This window comes from Grus americana, chromosome 12 (assembly GCF_028858705.1).
Source record: "Grus americana isolate bGruAme1 chromosome 12, bGruAme1.mat, whole genome shotgun sequence".
Lineage (NCBI taxonomy): Eukaryota > Metazoa > Chordata > Aves > Gruiformes > Gruidae > Grus > Grus americana.
In genome coordinates, this window is record NC_072863.1 from 11,862,695 (window position 1) to 11,884,505 (window position 21,811).

Sequence of the window (21,811 nt, forward strand, 5' to 3'; positions counted from 1 at the left end):
CCAGGACACAGGAGTTTTCTCCTTTCTCACCCTGCCGGGCAGGAGTTCCCACCTGTAGTGGCCCCAAGCCGTTGCCCCTGCCAGCTGGGCTTCATGGGACACCCTGTTCTCTGGGTCAACTCTAACAGTGTCTGTCATTTGAGTTGTTTCTGCCTCTATTTTAGCTGCCTTATAGTATGTGTGTCGTCCCTGTGCAGATGCCATTTTGGAAGAGCTGCTTGCTACCACTTTTGCTCAGCTTTCTTTTCCTCTGTGTGAAACCTCAGGGTGCTCAAGCAATCTGAGGAAATCAAAAAAGATGTGGCCGTTTTGGGGACTGGACCCGAACCGAGTCCGCTGTGACCTGCTCTTCACAGAAGCCATCAGTCAAAGGATGCAGGTTCCCAACAGGCTGAAAGTAGCAGATAGCTTCAGACCTGTGGATGAGGAGCCAGTGACAAAGGATGTCCCTCCTTCCTTTTGGATGCACATCCCTGATAAGATTTCTCTTGCAGGTAATGTCCTGGGTTGTCTTTTGGGGTGGCTGAAGGTTGGTGGGAGTCTACAACATCTTAGGGAGTAGGATCCCTTTATAAATCCCCAGTGGTTTGCTTTGCAAGATGAGAGGACAGGGGCAATGTCCTTCTGAAAGGTAGGACAAGATGGTGGAGAGATGCTTTGGGAGAGGTGGGCAAAGGTAACCATCAGAAGGCAAGAGGCATCTTAGCTCCAAAAGGTGAGGAGCAAAATGTGGAGGCATCTCCCTCCACATCTCTTTCCCTCTTTGCCTTTGGTAGGCTCCTGGCTTTGGGATGCAGAGGCATATGGCTCTTTGTAAAACAGCTCCTAGACCTCACTTTCCTGAAGCAGTGTGTCTGGTTCTTTCCAGTCTATGCCCCTCTGGGCTGTCCTACCGCTCACACCTGCGGGACATGGTTTTTGATGTACGTTTGGTAACACTAGACACAGGGCTGGCTCTCCTGCATGGGTGGATCTCTCTTCTGTCCTGTCTTGAAGGCATTCAGGTTGGTTTAATTCTTCTCTCTCTTCTCTCTGTAGAAATATCAGATGCCAGTTTGAGGCCCATCCTGCCGAACCAGCAAAGGAAGGTCCCCTCTGTCATGCTGCATATGTCCCTGGACTCCGCTGTGCAGCACACACACCTTGGGGAGTTCCCTTTTCTGCACATAGCCAGCAGATCAAGCTCTCAGAAACGCAAACGATCGGTACTATATTGAGAGTGGACAGGGTTGCCTTTGGTAGGAAGGGGGAGCAATGCCAGCGGTGGGTTTCTCCAGAGGTCTGTTATCAGCCCAAGCCAGAATTCATCTTCCAGAGTGCTCCCTCCTCCTAGGACGCCCTAGGAGTCCTAGGAGTGAGGGTGTAGGGATGGTGGTATCTGTTTCTGTCCCATAACCAGTGCATACCTGCATGATGGGACATCGATTCAGCCAGATCTCCTACCACATTTTGTGAGCAGAAGATAGGCTGAGCTAGGTGCAGTCCCCCCACAACCTCCTCCTGCTACTTGTGAAGTCCCTTTTCAATCACTGTTTCTCCTGGATGAAGTACGAGACAGAGCTGTTTCATCATTGCATCGTAAAGGGTTCTGGTGTCAGAGTTGAAAGCAGATTTTAACCTTGTGTAAAACTATTTCAAAGACAGTCCCCTGACATGGGCAGACAAAGGCTTGGCTTGGCTGCTGGAGCTACTGATCTGCCTTCTCAAGTGCTTTCACCTCCCTGAGATTGAAGCGCCATTCTCGGATGCATTAGGTTCAGGATTTTTGATCTGAAAGGAAGTCAGATTAGCAGATCTGAATCAGATTGCTGGTGACCCGGGCCCTGCTCTGAGCATGTCTCCCTGCCTGCTCCAGCATCAGCTCACCAGGTTTGGGGCTCATGTAACGGTCCCAGCACTAAGTGCTTTCCCCATGCTGACGGGCTCCTGGCACTGCAGACCATGGAGGGCACTGGGCTGGGCTTGCCCTGTGCAGGGTCTCTGCACTAACATGGCTGTATTTGATGCCAACAGGGCCATCACAGCAGCAGGTTGCGGCGGGAGAGGACTCCAAGTGACTGTGCCCAGCTGGCCTTGCACAGCCCAGGCCAGCACCATGAGCGGTGAGCACAAGCCCAGAGCTGTCTGGGCTGGGTGGGTGGGGACCAGCATCTCCTGTCATCTGTGCTCCTTTGATGCTGTCTGGTGTTGGTGCCCCGAGGTGTGGGGGATATCCAGATCAGGGCAGTGCCTGGCAAGTCTTACTCTGGCACAAGAGGAACATGGCTTGTGGCATCAGAGAGGGTAGTGCCGGGCAGCATTGAAGGCACCTGCAATGGTCCTCAGCGTGATGAGCTCTCCGCTGGGATACACATGGGAGAGCACGTCCCGTCTTGCAGCAGGCTGGGAGTGCTATCGGTCCTTGCCTGGCCATTGGGCCAAGAGGACCTTGCTGCCTGCTCTGGCTTGTCGCAGTCTCTCTGGCTCTGCCCATCTTCCTCTCCATGCTTTCCAATGTGCTCTCTTGCTCCAGCACCAGCACAGCAGAGTGCTGGGGGTTACAGGCAGGTGACCACTGGCAAACGAGGCACCAGGGCTTAACCAGGTTTCTGCAAGAGTTGTTGAAACTTGCGGTGCCTTGCAGACAGGGTGGGCTAAGACCACGCTTGCTTTTCAGTTCTTTGAGTGTAGCTTGTGAGTAGCATGGTGATAGTGGTCCTCTGCTCATCTCCTTGGGCTCTGGAGTTTCTCCAGTGGAGAAATTGTCTCTAACTTAATCCTAGAGCAGAGCCACTCTTCGCCCTAGAAGTCCAGGATTGTCGTGGGTGGGAGGAGAGCTGCCTTCTGCAACCCCTGTGTGAGCAGCTGGTTAAGGTCTGTTTGTCACACAGCCATGGTTGGCTTCGGAGGAGTCAGGTGACTGCCTCTGAGCCTTGGGGCTGCTGGAGGGGGTTCTCCGACCTGGTGATGTGGGGGTCCAGGTGCCAATGGCACCAGAGGTGCTTGGAGCTGCTGAAGGGATGAAGGGCAGGTGAGGAGGGGGCATCACCCTCTACATCAATGACCATCTGGAGTGCATGGAGCTCCACCTGGGGATGGATGAGGAGCCCACCAAGAGCCTATGGGTCAGGATTAAAGGGAGCACTGGGGCTGGGGACATCTTAGAGGGGGTCTGCTGCAGGCTACCTGACCAGGGGGACCGAGCAGATGAAGCCCTCTATAGGCAGATAGGAGCAGCCTCACGCTCACAAGCCCTGGTCCTTATGGGGGACTTCAACCACCCTGACATCTGCTGGAGGGACAACGCAGCTGAGCGCAAGCAATCCAGGAAGTTCCTGGAATGTGTCGATGACAACTTTCTCCTCCAAATGATAGAGGAGCCCACGAGGAGAGGTGCCATGCTGGACCTTATTCTCACCAATAAGGAGGGCCTGGTAGGGGACGTCAAGCTCAAGGGCAGCCTTGGCTGCAGTGACCACGAAATGGTGGAATTCAGGATCATCAGGGCAGTGAGGAGGGCACACAGCAAGCTCGCTACCCTGGTCTGTAGGAGAGCAGACTTTGGCCTCTTCAGGGATCTGCTTGGTAGAATACCATGGGACAAAGCCCTGGAGGGAAGAAGGGCCCAAGACAGCTGGCTAATATTCAAGGGTCAACTCCTCCAAGCTCAGGAGCGATGCATCCCAACAAAGAGGAAGTCGAGCAAATCCACGAAGAGGCACCCATGGATGAACAAGGAGCTCCTGGGCAAAGTCAAACAAAAAAAGGTAGCCTACAGAGTGTGGAAGCAAGGGCAGGTAGCCTGGGAGGATTACAGAGAAACTGCCTGAGCAGGCAGGGATCAGGTTAGGAAAGCCAAAGCCCTGACAGAAATTAGTCTGGCCAGGGATGTCAAGGGCAACAAGAAAAGCTTCTATAGGTATGTTAGTGATAGAAGGAGGACGAGGGAAAATGTGGGTCCCCTCTGGAATGAAACGGGTGACCTGGTTACCCAGGATATGGAGAAGGCTGAGGTACTGAATGACTTCTTTGCCTCAGTCTTCACTGGCAAGTGCTTGAGCCACACTGCCGAGGTCACAGAAGGCAGGGACTGGGAGAATGCAGAACCGCCCACTGCAGGAGAAGATCAGGTTCGAGAATATCTAAGGAACCTGACAGTGCACAAGTCCATGGGACCTGATGAGTTGCATCCACGGGTCTTGAGGGAACTGGCGGATGAAGTGGCCAGGCCGCTCTCCATCATATTTGAGAAGTCCTGGCAGTCTGGCGAAGTTCCCACCAACTGGAAGAGGGGGAACATAACCCCCATTTTTCAGGAGGGTAAAAAGGAAGACCCAGGGAACTACAGGCCGGTCAGTCTCACCTCTGTGCCTGGCAAGATTATGGAGCAGACCCTCCTGGAGACTATGCTCAGGCACATGGAAAATAAGGAGGTGATTGGTGACAGTCAGCACAGCTTCACTAGGGGCAAATCGTGCCTGACAAACTTGGTGGCCTTCTACAATGGGGTTACAGTGTCTACGGATAAGGGAAGGGCAACTGACGTCATCTACCTGGACCTGTGCAAGGCATTTGACACTGTCCTGCACAACATCCTTGTCTCTAAATTGGAGAGACATGGATTCGATGGATGGACCACGTGGTGGATAAGGAATTGGCTGGATGGTCGCACTCAAAGAGTTGTGGTCAACGGCTCAATGTCCAAGTGGAGAATGGTGACGAGTGGTGTTCCTCAGGGTTTGGTACTGGGACCGGCACTGTTTAACATCTTTGTCGGCGACATGGACAGTGGGATCAAGTGCACCCTCAGCAAGTTTGCCGACGACACCAAGCTGTGTGGTGTGGTCGACACGCTGGAGGGAAGGGATGCCATCCAGAGGGACCTGGACAGGTGGGAGAGGTGAGCCTGTGCGAACTGCATGAAGTTCAACAAGGCCAAGTGCAAAGTCCTGCGCAGTCCCAAGCACAACTACAGGCTGGGCGAGGAATGGATTGAAAGCAGCCCCGAGGAGAAGGACTTGGGGGTATTGATTGATGAGAAGCTCAACATGAGCTGGCAGTGTGTGCTTGCAGCCCAGAAAGCCAACCGTGTCCTGGGCTGCATCAAAAGAGGTGTGACCAGCAGGTCGAGGGAGGTGATCCTGCCCCTCGACTCCGCTCTTGTGAGACCCCACCTGGAGTACTGCGTCCAGCTCTGGGGGCCCCAGTACAAGAGAGACATTGAGCTGTTGGAGCGAGTCCAGAGGAGGGCCACGAAGCTGATCAGAGGGCTGGAGCACCTCTCCTATGAGGACAGGCTGAGAGAGTTGGGATTGTTCAGCCTGGAGAAAAGAAGGCTCCGGGGAGATCTAGTTGCGGCTTACCAGTACCTGAAGGGGCCTACAGGAAAGATGGTGAGGGACTGTTTATCAGGGAGTGTAGTGACAGGACAAGGGTTAATGGGTTTAAGCTGAAGGAGGGTTGATTTAGATTAGATATTAGAAAGAAATTCTTTACTGTTAGAGTGGTGAGGCACTGGAACAGGTTGCCCAGAGAGGCTGTGGATGCCCCATCCCTGGAAGTGTTTAAGACCAGGCTGGATGAGGCTTTGGGCAACGTGGTCTAGTGGAGGGTGTCCCTACCCGCAGCAGGGGGGTTGGAACTAGATGATGTTTAAGGTCCCTTCCAACCCAAACCATTCTATGATTCTATGAAATACCAGGCTGTGCCCGTGCTGTACGAGACCAGGAAATAACAGGCATGATTCTCTGTGCACCCCAGGCTGGATGCGTGCTCCCTGCCTGCACGTGGTGCCCCGTTCCCCCTCCTCGCAGAGACAGGCAGGATCTACTCCATACAGAACATCTTCCAGACCATGTACCACCTTGGCCAGGTGCTGTTCCGCCATGTCCAGGGGTCTCGGCAAGACCCAGTGCCATCCAGGTGACTTCAGTTCATCTTAAGCCACCTCTCTGTCACTCTGCAAGGACTCGCCTTTACCTTGCTAAGGCATGAGCCAGGCATGAGCTCTGTAAACTGCAGGCCGTGGGGTGCAGGAGCAGGCTGGTCCTGCATGGCTGCCCCAGACTCTCCTCCTCACCTGTCCTGTCTGCCAGCTCTGGGTGCCTGGCCCAGGAGCGCTGGTGCAGCCAGCCTAGGTGCACCCTGTTAACCCAGCCCAGCTCGTGCCTCCTGCTTAGCTTAACACCGGTCCCCTGGGCACCCCAAGTGATTGACTTAACACTGGTCCCCATGACATTGCTGGGGTTTCAGCTGCTCTTCACTGCTAAGCAAGTGCTAATTTTTCTGCATGCCTTGATAGCTTGATGGAGAGAAATGTGTGAAGGGAATCAAAACCCAGAACAGATGGCCTGACCCAGGTCCTGTGCCCAAGACACCCTCTCCTGCAGGCTTTGAGCACCCTTGGCTGTATCTTGGTCACCCTTAATTAACCTTTTCCATGAACTGGCTGCACCGAGTTACTCATCCCATAGCTGATGCTTCTGGCCAGGGTGCAGTATGCCTGCATGCTCACTGGAGCAGGTATGCAATGACCTCAGTCTCTCCGGATGTGCTGGAGCAACTGTCTCCACCACGCTGTTGTCTGTGCAAATTTAACGTGTTCAAAGACATCATTGCAGCCTTAAGGTGTCCCCACTGCTCTAAGGCTGCTGAGCACCCAGAGGAATGTTTAAATACTTCTAATTCTCCTTGAGCAAAGCCTTCAGGCAGAAAGGAAGGAGAGTGCGCATCCATCATTGGTGCCATCAGTGGCACATTCTGCCTTCCCTCCCCAGCTGGCGCGGAGGTGCAGGCAGCAGACCTGGCTTCTGCCTACGGATGATGCAAAGTGATGTCCCTGCTCTTAACCACAGTAGGCTGACTGTCTTCAAATGTCACTTTTTTTTTAATCGAACTCTAGGCAGGCCAACAGATCTGATTAGTGGCTACGTAAGACCTTCTCCCTCTTCCCATCAGCAGTAGAGGAGGTTTAGGCCATGGTACCATTAGAGGTGGTAGCTTGTGGAGCTGCTGTAATGCAGTGGGGTGAGTCCCAGGACTCTCCCCGGGTTTCGATCTCCCTTTGAAGCCAGCCACCTTGAACCACCTCTCCTGGGTACTTTGTATCACTTCAGATGCATACGGTATCTCTTCAATATGACAACTTTGTACCCCTCTGCAACAATAAAAATAAAAAAATGACTGAGCTGACTTGTTTGTCCTGAAATTTTAATAAAGAAAAGTCTAGTCTTGAACAGAGACTGGAATATTTGCCTGACAGTGACCTCTTGAAGGGTATGAGTAATGAAAGTAATTTCTAGTCTCTACTCTAAAGGGTGTTCACCTGTACCAACTGGGATTTTTCAGTCCAAAGCTGTAGGATGTCTCCCTTTTTAATGGCTCTGTGCTGGGGGAAATTGGATTTTATTTCTGTTGTGACTTCATTTTACACCGCAGCTACATTATGTGGCGGTATTACCTCACAAATGTATTTTCAGGCAGAGATTCATTGAATCTCCACATGCTGTTCTGGCTTGTCTTCAGTGAGATCAACATCATGTTGCAAACAGGAATAAATACCTTCTCCTCCCCAAGGTCTCCGAAGGAGTGGTGTTAGACACTCGTTAACCTGTACGGTATCAGCAAGTGCCCATGCGAGTTATTGGTGTGCATAGGGGAGTTTTGATTATAGAAGAACTGATGTAGGGCTAGCCTAAGGTAGTAGGAACAACAGACAGACCATGGCAATTTTGATCTTTCTCACTGTGGATATATTTTATTTTGTGGCTTGGTGCTGTGGGCCCTGCAGCAAGGCTGTGTCTCCAGGGGATGCCCTGGAGATCCATGGTCTGTGTTGCCTCTGCTGGTGCAGCAGCTAATCCCAGTGGTGGCCCCTTTGTTTCCAGGGATGGAAGAAAGTGGTGCATGCTTGGGTTGCTTGTTTATGTTTTGAGTTGCAGGTAAAATTTGCTATAAGACCAAAAAGTGATACTTTTTTTTTTTTTTTGTCGAGGGGTGGGGTGGGGGTGGGTAGGGTGGGGAAAGTGAGCTTGTGGTATCTGGAGATACTGGAGAGGAACAAATCCTTGTCTCAGCAAACACAGGACCCTCCTCTGCTGGCTGATGTACTTGCTCAGATAGTTCCCCCAGCTGATGGTTGCTTCCCACCAGTGGGATCCTCTCCTGCTGATGTAAATGAGATCATCCCTCCATTTCGGCATTGGCCTGTGATACATATTTACCTGACTGGCTCTAAAGATGATTTATCCAACCCTCAATGAATTCCCCTGACTTACAGAGAATGGATGCTTGGTAAATATCATTTTTTCTCTCTGTTGGACCTCTAAAGAAATACAGGCATGTGTTTTACCTGTTGTCTGTCATGGCATGTGCTGTATGTTTTGTTGTGATTGCTATGGGATGCATGGTGGAGGGGTATAAATTTGCATGATAGGGGTTAAGAAGAGATGAGTAGATGCTGTGCAGGTGATGTTTCCTCTCTCTGGATACTGCATCCAGACAGCACACCCTGGACATGCACATGCTACCTGCATGGCTTGGCTCCCCGTGGCAGTGCCACGTGTGCAGGAAGGCGACTGCACCTCTCAAGAAGCGTTTGTCCATCTGCATCTCTGTTTTTCTTCCCCAGCTCCCAGGAGACTGGCCCAGGCCCAGAGAGTGCCTTGGAGGAGGTCGGGGTGGCTGAGATGGCAGCAATGAGAAAGCAGGTGAGATGAGGTGAAGGGCTGAAAATGTTTCCTGGGAAAGCTATAGGAGGGTGGGTGAGGGGGCTCCAGAGGTCTGTTGCTCAGTCCTGATGGGCTGGCATTGCCAAGCTGGTCCTTGCTGATGCTGCTAATGGAGAAGCAGGGGAGGATTTGCATGTGTGTTGACCCATCAAGCTCCTATCCTGAGGGGCTGTAGGGCTACATGAGACAGTCAGACCCCTCCATCTGCTGGCAGTAAAGGGCTCAGATGCTCTTCTGATGGGAGGGACCTTTTCCTGAAGTATGTGCTCAGGAGCTGATGTACTGCTGCTAATTCTCCCACACAAAGATAGCTGCTGCTCTAGAAAAGGAGGACCTGAAGGAGATGGCAGCTCCCACCCCTCCATCCCTTGCTGTCCCACACCTCTGGGGTGTAGCCAGTGTCCTGCACTTTGCTGCAGGGCTGACAGCAGCCCCACTGCTTCCCTTGCAGTTGACGAGGATCTCAGGGAGGCTCTGTGTGCTGGAGGAGCAGTGCAATGCCTGGCGGCAGAAGGAGGCCCTGGTCTACTCCGTGCTGATCACCGCCTGCCTCATCAACACGTGGCTCTGGCTGAGGAAATGATTTCATGTGCTCTGACCTCCCCTGCCCAACCCTGGCAGTGTGGGTGAGGGCAGGGAGAGAATCCTTGTTCATGTACTTGCAAACAGTAAAACTATGTGTTTCTTCATAACTTGACCTGCTTTTTGTACTGTAGGCCCTTGAGGATCTGTGTCATTTAGGCGCCACTTACAACGAAGGTGCCATCCCTCTCCCATGCTCTGGCATCAGAGGTGGGGGAGAGAAACAGTGAAGCTGGACCTCGTGCCTCAGCAGATGGAGACGAGTGTCAGGGAGAGGTGGGGTACAAGGAGTAGGGCCCAACAGGTGTAGTCCCAGGGCTGGGCTGTGGCTGCAAATACTCTGTGTACACTAGCAACCGCCTTGTAAGTTTGATGGGATCAGTGCTTGTGTTGCAAGCTGCTGTGAAGAGCCCAGGTCTCATAAGAAATTGGTGGCTGATACAGGAGATGTCTGTCCTGTGAAAAGCAAAGGGAGACCCTCTGGCCCTTGGGTCGTCTGCCAGAGGAGATGCAAAACCAAGGCATTGGGTGTTTGTGGACATGGGGTCCTGTTACAGTCTTAGACTGTGGTGGGGCCAGTCCCCTGACCACGTCGCAGCTTGGATAACTCAGTTCTGACCCCATAAAAGTCCTCAGCCAGCTGCTGTGGTCTGTTCCTCATGTTCCACCCCAAAAGCTTGTGTAGAGTGGTTGAGATTTTTAAACTGCTGGTGCTTTTTCTTTTCCTTGCATGACTGCTCTTTCATGGAGGTAGTACTGCCAGTTCTCCTATGCCATAGCCCCTGCTCTAGGAGGTATGGAGCTGGAGGAGCCAGGAGCTCCTATTCCTGCAGCCGCTGCTGTGCTACCATCTCCTCGGCTCCTGTCCTGCTGGAGACAGTTCAGCAGGGTTTGCAAATGTTCAGATCCAAAGTGACTGTAAGAGCATTGCTGAGGTCTGGGCTTATCCAGGAGCTTGGCCCTCTCCCGGAGAGATTTAAATGGGAAACCTGCCCATGGTGACTCTCTGGATTATGAGACCTTGTACCAACAGTGATGGCACCAGACACACCATGGAAAATCACCCATTTGGGCAGAAGTAGGTATTTGTTAGGTTGCCAATGCCAGAGGGCAGGATTTCTCCCACGTCTGCTGCCAAGCTGTAACTTCAGTGGTGGTGCAAGAACACAGGTGAGGGGAATTCTTGGCCCAGATGGTCTTTAGCTAAAAACAAGCCCAGTTCAACAGCTTTGCTGTTTCTTTCCTTTTCTGGAGTTTAGTAACACTTGGACCTGAGGTGACACTGAGATGCTTTTGGTGGTTCATCCAGCACATCTGCTGGAGTTGTGCTTGCAGGCTCTGGGGGCGGGTTTTGGCATGGCCTAACAGGACCTCTCTGTTCCACCTGTAAGTAATTGTAGATGGATCTGCAGGTCATCTACATGTCCAATAGCTTATTTGCAGACATGGATGCTTGGGTGTTTTCTGCCTGCAACTGCATCAAGCATCTATGACTGTAAATCTGGCAGCTGGACATTGACTATTAAATAACTGTCTCACAAGTAATTGCCGTTCTGAACCTGTGCCTGATAGCTGAGCTGAGCGCTGGGATTTATTGCAGATGAGAGCCAGGATGGTGTGGTGGGCTTGGTGTGCCATACCATGACAGGGTGTATGTAAGGGATGGGAGCACTGGTGCAGGGGTCGTTCCTATGGCTTGCGGCTCAGGGATGTGGTTGGGATTACCAGGGGACCTTACGCAACGGGTCTGTATAAGGGGGTTGCCACTGTGTGACTTGTGCCAGGAAAGTAGGTAAATTGTTTGGCTGGTTTGTCTTGTCTAAGAGGTGCAAACGTGTTTTGGAGGAAGCTTGCAGGTTGGTTTTTTAAAGCTGTATTTTAAGGTGAGAAGGGCTGACACTTTGAGGGACACACCACCTTCAAAGTGTGGACTGAAGGTGTTTGGAGGAGGGGTGATTAAACTGTATGTGTTCTCAAAGGCTAATTATTGGCAGGTTGTAGGGGATACAATACGACTTTTATGTAAGGCATAAATCCTGGTGTAAATCTGGAAACACTGACCCATAAATACATATTTTAATAAACTCCATGTGTTCTGGACGTGCTGCTTCTACCAACGGATGGGAATGGGTAAGGTTTAATTTCTTGGCAGCAGGATTCTGACCTGGTGCTGGATGCCTCAGCTACACGTGCTTATTTAATTGGATGCTGGATTTCTGACATCTCTAGAGCCACAGGCCATTTGGCCCACGCATGCCAGCCGTCCTGGCCAGGGGGGATCTGCAGGAGGAGAGTTTCTGGTGAATCCTGTCCCTGTTGGGGTGTGATGCTTTTTTAATTTCCTTTCTCTCTTCCCTGCCTCCTCCTCCTGGCTCTTCTGAGTCCCAGGGCAGCACATGTGGCAGGGCTGGGTCTCCTAGGGTCACTGCCACAACAATGTGCATGGAAAATAGTGTCTTGTGCTCAAGGCAGCTGCAGGCTCCTGGAGTTCCCGTGTTGCTTTTGAAGGCAGCTGCAGGCAGGGAGCAAGAGGAGAGGTAGAAGAGGAACACGTGCCAGGGTCTGTGGCGTGGGGACAGGAGCAGGGTGCCATGTCCCTCGCTGCCGGGTGCTCACCCAGGCAGCACCGAACGCTGCCGCCAGCCCTGGCCAAGGCTGCAAAAATTCCGTTTCTTCCTTTGGGCTCCCTGCTGTACAGTTTTTCAGTGAGATCAGAACAAATGGAATATAAGGCTTTGAAGGAAAAAAAAAAAAAAGGTAAACCTTTGATAGTGAAGGGACTCCTGGTGTTGGTACTTTCAGATCAGGCCTGCACATGGTGCAGGACTCCATGCACATGGCAGGGACTGATGCAGCCTCAGCTGCTGCAAATGGCTAGATACTGGAGGAAGGGGGTAAAAATTAACCTCTTCCTTATTCCTTTGGGGGATGCAATTTTTTTGCTAACTGGTTATTAGAACGGCCTTGTGAACAAAATACGAGGGCAGAAATTGGTGAAAGATGCAGTACATGATCATCTTCAAACTCTGCAGCTCTCTTTGTCAGGATTCCAGAGCAGCAGATTTGGTCTCCAGATCCCTGAGTATGAGAAGAGGTAAATGGATGGGAGGGTGTTAAAATGTAGCTACTTCTGCAAATTTTCCATCAAAGCAGTAGCTGTGGCACAGCCTGTGTAGCAGGGAAACAGTCACCAGCTTTGCTTTTCCCTAGAGCAGAGGGCTGGGAGTGGAGCAGAAGCAGGCGATCCCATGCATCCCCTCATGTGGCAGGAGTTGAGCCCAGCTGGGGATCTGCCAGCTGTGCCTGTCCCTGGGTGGGCAGTGACCCTTCCCCAAGGTTTGTTGGGCACTCAGGAGCTGCTGGATCCAGAGCTGTTCAGGACAGCTGTGATCTCCAGCTGGTCTCTGCCCTGAGAGATGTCTGAGGTCCCTCCAGCCACTGAGGAGGTGGCAAGGGGGAGAAGGGGACACACGGGTAGGGAAATGGAGCATCCCTGAGCAGCATGTTTCCCTCCTCCCTTTCATCCCCCAGACACAAAGCTGGCTGCTATTAACTCCCGTGAAACATGCCTTGCTGCTCAGGGCATCAAGGATGCTCAGGGGATGGGCGTGCTGTAGTGACGAGGCACACACACGCGCGTGCGTCCTCCCCGCACACTGCAAAGGCCACTCTGCCCAGCCGCCTCGCCTGCTTCTCTGCTTGGGCAGGGGAGAGGAGCAGGAGTGCAGGCAGCTGCGCTTGTGCTGGCTTTGCTTTGCAGCTCAACACACGTTTTAAAAGCCTGAGTGCTCCGGAGTCAGCCTGGGAGAGGGATGCTCCCCAGCCACCCCTGCTAGCCTGCGTTAGGCAGCAGCCAAGTGTCAAAAGCTTCAGGGGATGCCAGGCTCGTAAGTGGACAGTGGTGGCTTCTTGGCAGCAGCTCTGCTGCCCCGGGGAGGTGGCTTGCCTGGGCATGCATGAATGTCCCTGTGCGTGTAGCGTGGATGTAGTCTTTGTGCATGTTGGTAGAGGTGTACAAGGCAATGTCTCCCCCAAGCAGAGCCTTGGCTGTGGGCTGCACCGTGTGAGAGCACGAGCGTGTTGTCTCCAGGAATCTGCCCCATCTGTGCATTGCAGGTATGGAGGGCCTCCTGTGCACTGGGTGGAGCAGGCAGGACTGCCAGAGTTGGGAATATGTGGTTTAGGTAGAGCTGGGCAATGCCTGTGTGCCTTTGTGTCCATGCATGTGCAAGTCTGTGTTTCTGTGAGGTGCTTTTGCATGGTATGGTCTATACTAGGGTGCAGCAGAACAGTGAGGGCTGCATGTGATGCTGAGGTTAAGCAAGCCCTATGGGCATCTCTCACTTTTTAGATAAACAAACTCTGGTGAAATCCCACACTTAACAACTCCACAGTGGCCTCTGTGTATTAATGTAGAGTCTTCTCTGCTGCTTTCTGAAACCAGGTGGTAGCTCCTGCCAGCAGGAACTTCACCAAGGCTCTTTGTAAAGGCTCTCTGCAAACCTTAATTTCCAATGTAGGGGAGATTTCTGCAGTGATGAGAGGTGGGGCTTACTGGACAGACCACCAGCAGGTTGCAGTACCTTGGGGAAGGAGGGCGGCTGCTCGAGTGCAAACACCCTTCTACATGCAAAGTCTACCCTATGCTGTTGCATGACAGCATCTCTCTGCCAGGGCTAGCTTTGTGCCTTACATCCCTTATGAGTCTATTTTCTTGTCCTTCGGCAGGCAGTGGTGCTGAGAGCTGTGGGCTTGTTGTTACGGCACGGCTCGCTGGGGATGCTGTTGCCCTGGCAATAGCTGAGGAGCCTCAACCACAAGGAGAGCATCTTTCATGGGCCACAGGCAGATGTGGGATCTCTTGGGGAGGGTGAAATGCTCTGCAGGACTCTTATTGCAGCACAGTGATGGCTGGTGGTGGAAAACATGGGGTGGGCACATCCCATGGGGTTTGACCTTCTCTCTTCCCATGCTGTGCCTTATCTCTGTGTTCAAACCATGTGATGTGTCCTGCATGGGTCTTCTTGTGGCTGTTTTCTGCTCTTTGCAGGTCTCTGGGACAGAGTGTGTACCCGTGGTCTCCTCACATGGAGGATGACGGCCAAGAGTAATGGTCTGCACAGCTCACCGGCCAACCGCCACCCCTGCCAACCCACCCAAGCTCGAGTAGAGGGTGATGTGGAGAGGACGGGGCTCAGCACCAGGAGGTCAGACTGGTCCCTGGTTTGTTTAAGGGAGGCAGAGGTGGGGCAGGGGAGGGCCAGCTCGGTGTGTCTGCTGAGACCTGGCATGGGCAGGGCTGCGATGCCAAACCTCATCTGCCTGCTTCCTCCACTTTGTCTGGCTGTGGGCAGGTGCTACAATGGCACGGTGTGGCTGTGACCCCCCCCTTTTCCCCACTGCAGGGCCTCCTCAATGCAGGATGACACCTCCTCAGAGCTGCAGAGAGGGAGTCCCCCAGATGGAGGGGAGCAGCTGGCTGCCTCTGCTTTCCGAGGCAGACAAGCCTTGGCCAGGTACCTGTGTGTGCCACCAGCCCAGGGTAAGCCTGAGCCTTTTGTGCCTGGCTTTGACACTGGGGACTTGCATGGGATCAGGATCTCCTTCTGCTGCATGGCATTCAAGGGTTGCAGGGACCAGCATCTGTGAATGCTGCTCCGCATGCCCCAGTGCCCACGGAGAGGGCTGTGGAAGGGGATGGCTCCATCACCTCTGGGGCCCCAGTGAGGGCTTGGAGGCTCCTTTCCCTTGCAGGCAGCCTCAACTCACTCTGCCCTGGTCATCCAGCCATTATTCATGTCCCTGTGGGAATGGCAGCAGGACTGGGGAAGGAGCCTTGGGACTCTGCCAGGGTGGGTTTTCTTGCTTGTATATTCTTGGTCCCACACCACCACTACAAGGGGGGAAAAGGAAATGTTTGGGCTTGAGAGAGAGCTGTGAGAGTTTCTTCTCAGCTCTACCCCACACCGCTTGCTCTCAAGCTTTTGCTTTCTCCTTGCTCCACAGACACCTACTGACTGCCTCTCTCCCCCATCCAGGATAGTCCGGCTGGTGCTGGTGCTGAGGGACTGGGCCAGCAAGAATTTTCATGAGGAGCAGCAAAGGCCAGACCCCTTTCTCGAGCGCTTCCAGGGCCCTGAGCTCTGGACAGTGGCTGCAGGTGCTGCCAACGATCTAGAGGACGAGGAGACCAAGGAGGAAAACAAAAAGTAGGGTGCCTTCCTTGTGGCCCCAACTGTCCTTTGCTGGAGATAAGCCATGCCTGGTGCTTACGGGCTCCCAGCAGTGATGGCTAGTGGAGGCAGATGGGGATGGGAAAGGGGGAGGTAGGATGCAGTGGTCATGTCCTGTCCTGGCAGCCAGCCTGGCTTTGCTGGGCTGTTGTGCAGGCACACAGGACCTGGTAGTCTGTCCCTGTGGAAAAGACCTGTCCTGTCCCTCACCCATGGGGTCTTCTCTCCCCTGGTAAGAAATACGCATTGCATGGCTCGTGACAGCTAGCAGATCTCCCCATTTTCAGACCAGTTCAACACTAGAGTTGGCATTTGGAGCCAGCCCTGGGTCTGTAAAGAGATGCACCTTCAGCTTGTGTGCATGAGGAGCTGGGGACAAGCCAAGGAATGTGGGGTCTCCACCCAGGAGACCACAGCAAGCACAAATGCATGGGATTTGCCAGTCTTATTCATCATCTGCAGGATGAAGGGAGATGAAGGGAGTGCATTTGCTGCCCATGCTCCCCCCAGGAGCAGACACTGTGATGGCAGCTTTCTGAAAAAGCTTTCAAATCCAGCCCTTTCATCTCCTCAGCTCACACTCCCAGTGAAAAGCAATAACCTGACTTTTCTTCTTCTGGCTAATTAAAGGGCAAAGCTCATGGTCTACTCTGGACCCTACCATTATACATGGTAATTAAAACACCAAAAAAAGATTGTTTTCTGTAGGAGAAAAATACATCTGAGCCTTGTATCTGAGTCTTTACTAGTAATGGAAAAACGTTCTGCCCTGCAAGGTTAAGGGGAGCTTGTTAATTATCAGAGGGAGCTGAAGTGTGCCATGAAAGGGCTGCTCAGTGCCGGTGGGCTCCTGGGGAGATGGTGGTAACTTCTGCTGTTTTCTAGGTCCTCAGCCCTATAGGTAAGAAGAGCCCCAAGTCTGGTAACTCTGAACATGAGCCACTGTTCATGGCCATGAGAGCCTCCATGGTTGCAGGCTTGGGTGCAAAGCCTTTGGGAAGAGGCAGATGATTATTCCCTCTTACTGGGTTAACCCAGAGCCCTGGTTTTCCAGCCCTGGAACCACTGTCAGCATAATGTCAGTGACTCTGGCTACCTGCTGTGAGCAACACTGGTGATTTAAAGCTGAAATTACCAATGTAATTAACACCATTATTGAGGTTATTAGCACTTAGGGGTGTTACAACAGCACTGGCTGGCTACAGGTCAGTCAGCGCTTCCCCTGTGTCAGTGCTGTATGTCTCAGGGAGCAAAGAGTCCCTTTCTCAAAAAAACATTTAAGTTGCACTTTCTGAGCAAAACTTTTTATGAGCACTTTTAATAGGGAGGTTGGACCACCTGCTTGTTTGTGGCTGTACCCAGAGTGAACATGAAGGACTGCTGCTGGCTTTGTGCTGGCTGCTGGTCCCCACGCTCCAGGCACCGTGGGTGCTGCTGCCTGTGCAGCTGGGAAGGAGACTTCAAGGCAGATGTTTTGCTTTTGAAGTTGTCAGAAGTAGTGGGGTGGTTACAGGGAATCTGTTGGCAAGTAGGTTGGTTTTCTCTGTCACTGGAGGGAGTTTTGCATGTTCAAAAGCTGGAAGGGAGGTAAGGAGGAAGGGGGAGAGGGAGCTTTGCCCTACCAGGCCGCAGCAGCTAAGCCTATCAGCCCAGCCAGAGTTTCTCTTCCCCAGCTTCTCCAGTGAAATCTAGCGACTGGAGCACATGCATCTTATCTCAGAGTCCCAAGATGAGCAGGATCAAACACTTGGGAGCAGTTCAAAGGCTGGACCCAGGACTGAGCAGACTACAGGCAGGCAGCTGCAAGCAGCATGGTGATGGCATCCTTGCAATGCCAGCCACTCCCCCAGTTGCTGCTCTGGGGCTTGGGCATCCCTTCCTCATGCTCCCACTCATCTGCAGCTCACTTTCCTTCCTGCTCTAATTAATCTTCTCTTAAGATCTCTCTGGCACCAATCCATACCTCATCTGGGTGAGGCAATGTCATGTAATGAGAAGTTTTCTGATCACCCTCTTCCATACATCTATTTCTGGCTCTGCCACTGGGGTGCTGTGTGCATGTAGGCCACCTGCTTTCCCTTACCATCCTACAGTTTCCTCTTCTGGTACATTACTGAACCCAGTTTTGGGGATAAAGGAGCTTAAACAGTGCTGGACATTTTTGTTCAGTATTGCTGGGATTGGTTTTAGCTTACAGACTGGCGCTCAAGCTGCAGCTATGTTTGAGCCAGTCTAGTGCGAGGGATGAAGGATGTGACTCAGATGGTTTCTTCCAACCCTATTTTCTATCTTTAGCCCTTTATTCATACATTGCCAGCTCTGGCTTCTCTCTGCTTCTAGGAAGAAATGGCAGATCTTTGTGGTGGACCCTGCAGGGGACTGGTATTACCATTGGCTGGCTGTCATTGCAGTTCCTGTCCTCTATAACTGGTGCTTGCTCGTAGCCAGGTGAGCTGGGAGGTTGTAGGGTCCCTGTGTGCTTTAATCCTCCTGTTCTCCTAGTTGTTGTGGCTCAGCCAGGATCAGACAACTGACACTGGTGGTGCTGGGGCTGGTGGGAACCTAAAAGAAAGGGACCCCCCCGCTATCACTGTGACTTCTGCAGTGCAAAGGCAGAGCATCCACCCTCTGGCCCTGGTTGGAAAGGACCGTGACTTCAGGGTAAAACTGCAAGGTGCATTTAGGAGGTGGTTTCAAAACATTGCTTTACCTAGGTCAAAGGGAGGGCGGATTTTTCAGAGAAGGGGGTTTTAATTTCTAGCAGAAGGGGGGCAAGTGGCCAAGTTCTGTTGCAGAGTTAGGAACCTCAGAATCAGCCTATATTCAGCTGTAATAGTTGGAGATGATATGGAGATTTGTTGGTCTCCCCACCCTGTTTTATGACCTTCCTCCAGGGCTTGCTTCAGTGACCTGCAAAAGACCTATGTTGTTCTCTGGCTGGTGTTAGACTACATCTCAGACTCTATCTACATTGGGGACATAGTGATCCGCCTGCACACAGGTAAGCAGAAGCAGCATCCTGGCTTGTGAGTGCTTTGCTTTAATCCCCTAAAAGTGGAGATGAGCTGCAAGGGAGAGGCCTAATGTACAGCTCCATTAGAAAGAGGGTTTTGTCTACCTTGGCACTCACTAGTACGAAGCAGTCTCCAGGGAAAGAATCTAATTAAAAGCTCTGAGAAATGGAGTAAGTTTCAGAATGAAAGATTAATCATCCCAGCTTTCAACTTCACCTTTGAATAATTGTACAAAATTACCTGCATTACTGTTAGTATCAGACATAGTTGAAGGTCTGTATCTCTGATTTTGCATCAGTTCAGCTAATGAATTATCTACACAGAAAAATGGTAGAATTTAGTGTTCTTGCAATGCGGCAGGTGGCTGTGCATTTTCTGCCAGAACTGCAATAATGCATGATCTGGAGGATGGAAACCTTTGTGTCCCCATTTCTTCGTGGCAACAGAGTAAATCCCTAAGTGATACCTTTAGGTGGCTTTCGCCATATGAAGGGTTTGAATCGTAACAAAAGTTTGTAAACTGAATAGATCAGGTGGAACTGGTAATATTTGGATGATCCTGTGTATATATGCACACATGTGCATGGCATACCATAAAATGTTTCACAGAAGTTCTTACAAAGCCTGCAGAAGAGTTGAACAAGATAATTTTATAATTTACTTCTTTGTTAGGTTTCTTGGAACAGGGCCTCCTGGTTAAGGACCTGAAGAAGTTATGGGACAACTACATCCACACCTTACAGTTCAAGCTGGATGTTCTCTCTATCCTGCCCACAGACCTGGCATACTTTGCTGTGGGATTGCACTGCCCTGAATTGCGTTTCAACAGGCTGCTGCACTTCTCCCGCATGTTTGAGTTCTTTGATAGGACTGAGACCAGAACCAGCCACCCCAACATCTTCCGCATCAGCAACTTGGTTCTTTACATCCTGGTCATCATCCACTGGAACGCATGCATTTATTATGCCATCTCCAAGGCCATAGGCTTCGGAGAGGACACCTGGGTCTATCCCAATGTCACAGACCCTGAATATGGATATCTGACTCGGGAGTACATCTACTGTCTCTACTGGTCTACGTTGACTTTGACTACCATTGGAGAGACCCCTCCCCCTGTGCGTGATGAAGAGTATCTCTTTGTGATCTTTGATTTCCTTATCGGTGTCCTCATCTTTGCCACCGTTGTGGGGAATGTGGGATCCATGATATCCAACATGAATGCCACCAGGGCAGAGTTCCAGGCAAAAATCGATGCCATCAAACACTACATGCAGTCCCGCAAGGTGAGCAAAGACATGGAAACCAAAGTCATCAAGTGGTTTGACTACCTGTGGACCAACAAGAAGGCAGTAGATGAACGGGAAGTCCTCAAGAATCTCCCTGGTAAGTTAAGGGCAGAGATTGCCATCAACGTTCATCTGGAGACACTGAAGAAGGTGAGGATTTTCCAGGACTGTGAGGCAGGTCTACTGGTGGAGCTGGTGCTGAAGCTTCACCTTCAGGTGTTTAGCCCAGGGGATTACATTTGCCGGAAAGGAGACATTGGGAAAGAGATGTACATCATCAAGGAGGGCAAGCTGGCCGTGGTGGCGGATGACGGAATGACACAGTATGCTTTGCTCACTGCAGGAGGCTGCTTTGGTGAGATCAGCATCCTCAACATTAAAGGGAGCAAAATGGGCAACAGGCGCACAGCCAACATCCGTAGCTTGGGCTACTCTGATCTTTTCTGCCTGTCAAAGGAAGATCTTATGGAAGCAGTCACAGAGTATCCTGATGCCAAAAAGGTCTTGGAGGAGCGTGGCCGGGAGATCCTGATCAAGGAAGGGCTGCTGGATGAGTCAGCTGCAGAGGTAAGCACGGAAGGGAAAAGCATGGAAGAGAAGCTGGACAGGCTGGCCTTGAACCTGGACACACTGCACACCCGCTTTGGCCAGCTCCTGACAGAGTACAATGATGCCCAGATGAAGCTCAAGCAGCGCATCACTGTTCTGGAGTCCAAGATGAGGCAGCAGGATCTGGAGGACTTCTTCTCTGATAGCTCTGACAGTCTGCTTGAGGATGAGGAGAAAGCTTTACCTGGTGGGACGCAATGAGGGGGTGCAGAGGTCAGCTAGATGATGTCTGGCCTTGTGCTGAGACAGTGTTTGCTATTTCACAAGGCAGATCCTCTGGCTGCCTTGCTGGGGACTTCTCTCAGGTCCTTAGCATTGCTGCTGCCACTGCCTTGATGGCAGCTCCTGAGATGGCTCCAAATCAGGTGATTGTCCTAGCTCCTCCTCTGACCTGTCCCTTTTCTTGGTGCCTTGATTTGAGACCTTGGACTTGGATCACTAAAAAAAAAGGAGAATGACTAATGCTACTGCTAACATTTCCTTCCAGCTTCTGCAAAAGGTCTGTGCCCATCACACCTCCTCCCTCCTATTGCTTTAATAGAAGGTGAGACATGAACCCTGTATGGAGGGGTACCTGGACATGCTGACCTCCCATGTATGTTGAGAAAATGCAGAGTCATGGTGGACAGAGCCTGCCATATGCCATCTACCCAGCTGTCCTGGTTCTGGCAAGGATAGAGTTAATTTCACTAGGAGCCAGGACAGGTGAGCCAAGCTGGCCGGGGGCTATTCCATACCATGTGACATCATGCTCACCATAAAAGGGGGCTGGTCGGGCAGGGGCGGGTTCGGTGTGGCTCCGGGACAGGCTGAGCGTCCGGTCGGTCGGTCGTCGGATCGGTAAATTGTTCTTTGTTATCACCCATTGTGAATATCTGTTATCAGTACTGTTGTTGATTGTTTCCCTCTCCCTTGCTGTCCCAGTAAACTGCCCTTATCCCAACCCTCGAGGCTTTGCCGTTGTTTTTTTTCTGTTCTCCTCCCCATCCCGCCGGGGGAGGGGTGCGTGAGTAGTGCGTGGCACCCAGCTACTGGCTGGGGCTAAACCACGTCAGTCTTTTTTTGGCGCGGCGCCAAAAAAAGTCTGTCGTGGGTTGAGCCTGGCTGGGGGCCAGGTGCCCACCAGAGCAGCTCTCTCACTCCCCTCATTCACTAAACAGGGGAGAAAAGGCATAACGAAACACTTTTAGGTCGAGATAAGGACAGGGAGAGATCACTCACTAATTATCGTCACGAGCAAAACAGACCAAACTTAGGGAATTCATCTAATTTATTACTAGGCAAAACAGAGTAGAGGAATGAGAAATAAAATCAACTCTTAAAACACTTCCCCCCACCCCTCCCATCTTCCCGGGCTCAACTTCATTCCCGGCTTCAAA

The 21,811-nt window shown here is 51.8% G+C and overlaps 1 protein-coding gene across 4 annotated transcripts; it reads left to right on the top strand.

Moving 5' to 3' along the window:
* The first annotated feature begins 1,155 nt into the window (after positions 1–1,155).
* On the top strand, positions 1,156–21,195 carry CNGA2 (cyclic nucleotide gated channel subunit alpha 2). Of its 4 annotated transcripts, none has more exons than XM_054839809.1 (9): positions 1,156–1,205; positions 2,014–2,102; positions 8,609–8,687; positions 14,341–14,497; positions 14,696–14,806; positions 15,329–15,499; positions 17,864–17,971; positions 18,418–18,524; positions 19,210–21,195. In XM_054839809.1, the coding sequence occupies exons 4-9, from the start codon at positions 14,385–14,387 to the stop codon at positions 20,631–20,633; spliced, it is 2,034 nt and encodes a 677-aa protein (XP_054695784.1). In that variant the 5' UTR covers positions 1,156–1,205; positions 2,014–2,102; positions 8,609–8,687; positions 14,341–14,384; the 3' UTR covers positions 20,634–21,195. The 4 variants fall into 4 exon arrangements, with proteins under 4 accessions (XP_054695784.1, XP_054695786.1, XP_054695788.1 ...); XM_054839810.1 differs by lacking the exon at positions 1,156–1,205 and adding an exon at positions 8,055–8,271 and having other exon boundaries at positions 1,223–2,102; XM_054839811.1 differs by lacking the exon at positions 17,864–17,971.
* The last annotated feature ends 616 nt before the right edge of the window (positions 21,196–21,811 follow it).